Below are 8501 nucleotides of genomic sequence, written 5' to 3'. Positions count from 1 at the left end.
CACTTCCGTACGGCGACTGCTCACGGATTTGGCCTTGAAGGTGGTACACTTCCAGATGGGGTGTTGCCCTTTGCAGGTGTGACATGTCGACCTAGTCTCTGATGTTATGAAAACGTTGCTCCGGGAAGAGGTTTGTCGGGGGCGAGTGCGCGTGGTCGTCTCTTTAGTTGACGGAGCCACTGTGCGGCTCAACTTGCCACAACTAGCTCGTTTTTCTAAAAAGGTTAACAAATTTTCGACTGGTGGCATTTTCTTATCGGTTAGGGTGAGTTCCCATTTGTTGACGATATTTCCACTAAGTTGGGAAATTAACATCCCATTAAGAACGATGTCTGTCAGGGATTCGCCGGTGAGTTTTAACGCACGTAGGTGTTGTTTGAAGTTCACGACTACTGCTTCTAAGGCTTCGGGTGTACTGTTCTTCATTTTAAGAAAATTTGCTATTGCATGCCAATGGTTCATGCAGAGTTGTCGCGGATTGTCAAATTTTTCTTTTAACGAAGCGAGTGCATTCGCGTAGTTTGCGTCTGTCGTGCCCAAAGATTGTATGTGCTGCGCTGCTATCCCGGTTAAGGAGGTGCGAAGATAATGCAGTTTTTGGACGGGTGTTAGTTTGTCGTTGCGGTCGATTGCAGACATGAAGGTGTCGTGAAAGGATTCCCAATCATCCGCGGTACCGTCGAACATAGGCAAGTGCATCTTCAGTAATCTTACTGATATTGGTCCGGAATCAGTGCTAGAGTCGCGTGTTTCCGGAGTTGGAGTCGAGGGTTGTCGGACGTTCTCTAGAAGCTTGCCTATCCGGTATGATACTTCGTCGAATTGGTCGGATACATCGAGACTGCGCGTTGGGTCTTCGTTGTCGAGAGGTGCCATTTTGGATTGGATAGCTTCGTACCCTAATCGAATTTCCTTCAGTTGTTCTTGCATGAGTATCAATTTGCTCTTTTCATAGTTACCGGATGCTTCACCATCCGTCACACGTTTTGACAAACGTGTGAGTCGACCGAGCCAATATCCTCGGGTGCGACGCATGCCGACGAGCCTTTCGTCGTTCGACATTGTTGCCGTGGATTGTTGGAATCGAAGTTGATGACACACTTAACGAGATTACCTCTTCGAAGATGACACTCCTGACGTCAATGTAGGGATACACATCCGCTGCTGGATGTGAATGGACAAGTGGCGCTGGGTGGTCACTAGTGAATTCACCTTTCACTGGCACGTTATCCGGCTCGAAGGACCATGTATTTTCGCACGTTAGCGGGGAGACGCGATCAGGAAGAAACGCGCCAACGGGAGTCGTAAATTTCCGTTACGATTGACTAATCGACGCCACGAATCGTACGATCCCTTATTTCTTGTGGGATAATAAGGGTGATTAATAGAAATAACGCTGCGGTTGACAGGTTATTATATCTTTAATTGATTCAGCAACTTCGGTGATACAATGGTGAATGTTTTGCCGTACAACGACGAGTTAGTGCGATGTAAGACCCCTTGCGTGTCGTTTCGTATGATGATATCGGCCGAACACTGGATGATGACTTGATCGAGAGATATGTGGTGATGTTGACTGATTGACCACTTGCTCGACAAGTGCTGAACTGTGACTCGGAATTGGAGTTGGAATGGGAAAGATTTGGAGAGAGTGAGAAACTGAACTCGACTGCTGAACTGCCCTTAAGGTGTCTCGGAGGAAAGCTTGGTGTGGGTGTGTCCTTTGACCGAAGAACGCGGATTCGTTATTCACACTTTTCGTTCAGGAAGTGAGGGTAACTATCCGCGATGCCGATTGGTGATGACCCACTATAATGAACAGAATATGCAGAAGATTCCCACCAACGTAGAGGGGCGGTGGCCTTTGCTCCAGATGGGAAAAACAGTCTTTTATGACGAACATGTGTTGGGTTTTGTCCCGTCTGATGACTGTCCGCTTTCTCCGTGATTTTTAAGAGCGCCTAAAAAACTCAAGGACCCTTCCAAGACCCCGCCATAAACTGCGAATATTTCTCGAATTAGAAAATTCTCCAGACATGCTATTAGACTGGCAAACATGTGTGGAGACAATGCAGCTAAAGGCTAATGTCTTTATGGTGGGTCAATGCGTCTATTGAGAATCGGGGTGGCTGTAGGTGGCGAGCGTATTTCCATTTTTGTATATTCAAGCCTGAATATTCATCTGAACATAACTCCGTTACTATTGGGGATATGTCGATAATTCGAAGCGCGTTGTTCACCGCATATGCTGCCGAATACAGAGCCCAACATTCGGTTTCCGCCACGTCAATTCTGGGCATTGCGAAATACAGCGCAGTTGCAGGATTGCATATTCAGGGTTGAATATTCAATAGAACGTATCTCCGCTGCAATCCGAGATATGACTACAATCCTTTGCACGTTACACTCTATATATGCTACCATATACGTGGAACGAAATCCTGTTTGACCTACGTCAACTCTGGTCTAGGTCAAGACCAGCGTACTTCCACTTTTGCATATTCAAGCATGAATATTCATCTGAACCTATCTCCGCTGCTATTCGAGATATGTCTTCAACCCTGTGCGCGTTATACTCCATATATGCTGCAAAGTACGTGGAATGACATCCGGCTTGCGCTATGTCGACTCTGGTCTACGTCAAGACCAGCGTAGTTTCAGTTTTGCATATTTAATCATGAATATTCATCTGAACTTATCTCCGCTGCTATTGGTGATATGTCGATAATTCGATGCGCGTTATACTCCACATATGCCGCCAAATTCCTGGTACGTCATCCGGTTTGCGCTATGTAAACTCTGGTCTAGGTTCAGAGCAGCGCATTTCCAGTTTTGCATATTCAAGCATGAATATTCATCTGAACGTATCTCCGCTGCTATCCGAGATATGTCTTCAACCCTGTGCGCGTTATATTCCATATACGCTCCGAAATACGTAGTACGACATCCGCTTTGCGGTATGTCAACTCTGGTCTAGGTCAAGACCAGCGTATTTTCAGTTTTGCATATTCAATCATGAATATTCATCTGAACACATCTCCGCTGCTATTGGTGGTATGTCGATAATTCGATGCGTGTTATACTCCACATATGCCGCCAAATACGTGACACGACATCCGGTTTGCGCTATGTCAAGTCTGGTCTAGGTCAAGACCAGCGTATATCCACTTTTGCATATTCAAGCTTGAATATTCATATGAACATATCTCCGCTGCTGTTGGTGATATGTCTACAATTCAATGCGTGTCATACTTCACATATGCTACCAAATACTGGGCGCGACATCCGGTTTGCGCTACGTCAACTCTGGTCTAGGTTCAGAGCAGCGTATTTCCAGTTTTGCATATTCAAGCCTGATTATGCATCTGAACGCATCTTCGCTGCTACTCGAGATACATTCACAATTCTGTGCGAGTTATACTCCACATATGCTGCCAAATACAGAGCACGACATTCGGTTTGTGCTATGTCAAGTCTGATCTAGGTCAAATCCTGTGTATTTACACTTTTGCATATTCAGACTGCAACATTCAATATGTCGTATCTCAGCTGCTCTTCGTCATATGTCGGCATTTCAATGCGCGTTATTCCTCACATTTGCTGCCAAATATAGAGCACGACATCCGTTTTGCGCTTCGTAAACTCTGTTCTAGGTCAAAACCAGCGTAGTTACAGTTTTGCATATTCAAGTTTGAATATTCAATTCAAGGTATCTCAGCCTGTATTGGTGATATGTCGATAATTCGATGCGCATTATGCTCCACATATGCTACCAAATACAGAGCACTACATTCGGTTTGCACTCTGTCAAATCTGAGCACAGAAAAGTCCTGCCTATTTGCAGCTTTGCAAATTCGGGATTTAATATTCATCCGAACGTATCTCCGCTGCTATTGGTGATATGTCGATAATTCGATGAGCGTTATACACCTCATATGCTGCAAATACAGAGTACGAGATCCGGTTTGAGCCATGTCAACTCTGGGCTATGCCAAACCCATCGTATTTGCAGTTTTGTATATTCAAGCTTGTATGTTCATCCGAACCTATCACCGCTGCTACTGTTGATATGTCGATGATTCGATGCGCGATATTCCCCACATTTGCAGCCAAATATAGAGCACGACATCCGGTTTGCGCTTTGTCAAGTCTGGTCCAGGTCAAGACCAGCGTATATTCAGTTTTACATATTCAAGCTTCAATATTCATCGGAACGTGTCTCCGCTGCTTTAGTTGATATGTTGATAATTCGATGCGAGTTATCCCCCCATATGCTGCGAAATGCGCGGAGCGAAATCCGAACTGAGCTACACCAACTCTGGGTATTGCCATATCCAGCTTGTTTGCAATTTTGCATAAGCGCGCTAAAATATTCAATTGAAAGTTTCTCAGCTGCTATACTGCATATGTCGGCATTTCGATGCGCGGTATAGTTGACATATACTGCCTAATACGGAGCACGACATTCGGTTTGCGCTACGTCAACTCTGGTATGGTTTAAGACCAGCGCATTTCCAATTTTACATATTCAAGCTTGAATATTCTTCTGAACGTATCTCCCCTGCTACTCGAGATATGTCTCCAATTCTGTGCCAGTTATACACCACATATGCTGCCAAACACAGAGCACGACATCCGGTTTGCGCTACGTCAACTCTGGTCAGGGTTAAGACCAGCGTATTACAAGTTTAGCATATTAAAGCATTAATATTCATCTGGACGTACCTCCGCTACTATTGGTGATATGTCGACAATTCAATGTGCATTATAGGCCACATTTGGCGGCAAATACAGAGCACGACATTCGGTTTGCGCTATGTCAAGTGTGATCTAGGTCAAATCCTGTGTATTTGCACTTTTGCATATTCAGGCTGCAACATTTAATAGGACATATCGCAGCTGCTATTAGTGATATGTTGGCATTTCCATGCGCCTGATACTTCACAAATGCTGCCAAATACAGAGCACGACATCCGGTCTGCGCCATGACAACTTTGGTCTAGGTCAAATCCTGTGTATTTGCAGTTTTGCATATTCATGCTACAATATTCAATTGATCATGTACCTGCTGCTATTGGTAATATGTTGGCATTTCGATGCGCGTGATACTTCTCAAATGCTGCCGAATACAGAGCGCAACTTCCGGTTTGCGCTACGTCAACTCTGGTCTAGTTTCGGAGCAGCGTATTTCCAGTTTTGCATATTCAAGCTTGAATATTCATCTGAACCTATCTCCGCCGCGATCCGAGATATGTCTTCAACCCCATGCGCGGGGTACTCCATATATGCTGCGAAATACGCGGAATGACATCCAGTTTGCGCTATGTCAACTCTGCTCCAGGTCAAGACCAGCGTATTTCCACTTATGCATATTCAAGCTTGAATATTAATATGAACGTATCATCGCTGATATCGGTGATAGGCGGATAATTCGATGCGCTTCATACTCTCAATATGATGCGAAATACTTTTAGCGACTTCCGGTTTGCACTGTGTTAAATCTGACAACTGCCAAATCCTGCGTATTTCCGGTACTGCACATTCGAGCTTCAATATTCATATGAACGTATCTCCACTGCTTTTGGTGATATGTCGACAATACAATGCGTATTACAGGCCACATTTGCCGCCAAATACAGAGCACGAAATCCGGTCTGCGCCATGACAACTTTGGTTTAGGTTAAATCCTGTGTATTTGCAGTTTTGCATATTCATGCTACAATATTCAATTGATCATGTACCTCCTGCTATTGGTAATATGTTGGCATTTCGATGCGCGTGATACTTCACAAATGCTGCCAAATACAGAGCGCCACTTCCGGTTTGCGCTACGTCAACTCTGGTCTAGGTTAAGACCAGCGCATTTCTAGTTTTTCATATTCATGCTTGAATATTCATTTGGACGTATCTCCACTGCATTTGGTGATATGTCAATAATTCGACGCGTGTTATACTTCACATATGCTGCCAAATACAGAGCGCGACTTCCGGTTTGCACTACGTCAACTCAGGTCCAGGTTAAGACCAGCGCATTTCCAGTTTTTTATATTCATGCTTGAATATTCATTTGGACGTATCTCCACTGCACTTGGTGATATGTCGATAATTCGACGCGCGTTATACCCCACGTATGCTGCCAAATACAGTGCACATCCTGCTGTGTACGCTATTTCATCTCTGAATACGGTCAAATCCAATGTAATTGCTGTTCTGCTTATTCAGGCTTGAATATTCTACTGAAGGTATCTCCGCTGCTATTGGTAATATCTCGATAATTCGATGCACCCCATATGCTGCCAAATACAGAGCACGATATGCGGTTTGCGCTATGTCCACTCTGGTATTTTTTAACACCAACGTATTACCAGTTTTGCATATTCAAGCATGAATATTCATCTGAACGCGTCTCCGCTGAAATTGGTGATATCTCGATAATTCGATGCGCGATATTCACCTCATATTCTGCCAATACAAAGCACGACATTCGGTTTGCGCTACGTCAACTCTGATCTGGGTCAAGACCAGCGTAGGTTAAGTTTTGCATATTCGAACATGAATATTCATCTGAACGTATCTCCGCTGCTATTCGAGATGTTTTCAACCCTGTGCGCGTTATACTCCATATATGCTGCGGAATATGTGGAAAGACATCTGGTTTGCGCTATGTCAATTCTGGTCTAGGTCAAGACCAGCGTAGTTTCAGTATTTCATATTCAAGCATGAATATTCATCTGAACGTATGTCCGCTTCTGTTGGTATTATGTCGAAAATTTGTTGAAGGTCACTGCTTTTAAGAAAACTCTACATCTGGTCTTTTTAGCTTTCTAAAGCATTGAAGCCATCGACAGCGCATAGACAAAAGACTGCGACGAAGGCAGGCCATAAACAGTCGAAAGGCGACGTTGGCTTCAGAGTTTTCAGTTATAGAGTAACACTGCTAGCGTGCGGATCTGGACCAGCTCATATTATTATTTCAACTTTTGTATCTTTTTCACTTCCGTATCTCAAATATATTTTCTACCTTATAATTTATCCACGCGTCTCTCTCATTATACATCTAATAACCTCAACACAATTCAATGTGCGTTAAACTTCACATATACTGCCAAATACTGGGCGCGACATCCGGTTTGCTCTACGTCAACTCTTGTGTAGGTTTAGACGAGCGTATTTCCAGTTTTACATATTCAAGCATGAATATTCGTCTGAACGTATCTCCGCAGCAATTGGTGATTTGTCTACAAGTCGATGCGCGTGATACTTCACAAATGCTGCCAAATACAGAGCACGATATTCAGTTTGCGCTACGTCTACTCTGCTCATTGTTAAGGCCAGCGTATTTCCAGTTTTGCATATTCAAGCTTGAATATTCATTTGAACGCATCTCCGTAGCTTCTGGTGATATGTCGATAATTCGATGCGCGTTATACACCTTATATGCTGTCAATACAGAGCACGATATCCGGTTTGCGCTAAGTCAAGCCTGGTCTAGGTCAAATCCCACGTATTTGTACTGTTGCATATTCAGACTTCAATATTCAAGTGTATGGTGCTCTGCTGCTATTGGTCATCTGTCGGTATTAGAATGCGCGTTATACTCCACATATGCTGCCAAATACAGAGCACGACATCCGGTTTGCACTCTGTCAAATCTGACCACTGCCAAATCTTGCATATTTGCAGTATTGCACATTCGGTCTTCAATATTCATCTGAAAGTATCTCCGTTGCTGTTGGTGATATGTCGATAATTCGATGCGCTTAACACTTCACATTTGCTGTTAAATACAGAGCACGACATCCGGTTTGCGCTATGTTAACTCTGGTCTAGGTTAAGGCCAGCGTATTTCCAGTTTTCCATATTCAAGCATGAATATTCATCTGAACGCATCTCCGTTGCTATCCGAGATATGTCTTCAACCCTGCGCGCGTTATATTCCATATATGCTGCGAAATACGTAGTACGACATCCGCTTTGCGGTATGTCAACTCTGGTCTAGGTCAAGACCAGCGTAGTTTCAGTTTTGCATATTCAAGCCTGAATATTTATCTGAACATATCTCCGCTGCTATTGTTGATATGACGATAATTCGAAGCGCGTTATACTTCACATATGCTGCCAAATTCAGAGCACGACATCAGGTTTGCGTTACGTCAACTCTGGTCTAGGTAAAGACGTACGCATTTCCAGTTTTGCATATTCAAGCTTGAATATTCATCAGAACGTTTCTGCGCTGCTATTGTTGTCATGTTGATAATTCGATGCGCGTTATACTCCACGTATGCTGCCAAATACAGCGCACATCGCGCTATTTACGCTATGTCATCTCTGAATCCGTTCAAATCCAATGTAACTACTGTACTGCTTATTCAGGCTTGATATTCTAGCGAAGGTACCTCCGCTGCTATTGGTGATATGTCGATAATTCGATGCGCTTTACACTACACATTTGCTGCCAAATACAGAGCACAACAGTCAGTATGCGCAACGTCAACTCTGTT

At 43.8% G+C, this 8501-nt stretch overlaps 1 protein-coding gene across 1 annotated transcript in view; it reads right to left on the bottom strand.

Annotated features, from left to right (window-relative positions):
* LOC122577509 overlaps positions 1 to 1062 on the bottom strand; it is a 1651-nt gene extending 589 nt beyond the window's left edge. Inside the window, exon 1 of the mRNA XM_043748843.1 lies at positions 25 to 1062. Coding sequence (XP_043604778.1) covers positions 25 to 1062 — 1038 coding nt within the window. The remainder of the gene's footprint in view (positions 1 to 24) is intronic.
* Positions 1063 to 8501: the final 7439 nt, after the last annotated feature.

Source organism: Bombus pyrosoma, unplaced genomic scaffold (genome assembly GCF_014825855.1).
Source record: "Bombus pyrosoma isolate SC7728 unplaced genomic scaffold, ASM1482585v1 HiC_scaffold_4726, whole genome shotgun sequence".
NCBI lineage: Eukaryota > Metazoa > Arthropoda > Insecta > Hymenoptera > Apidae > Bombus > Bombus pyrosoma.
Note: the sequence above shows the minus strand (reverse complement) of the source record. Positions and strands in the feature narration are given on the sequence as shown.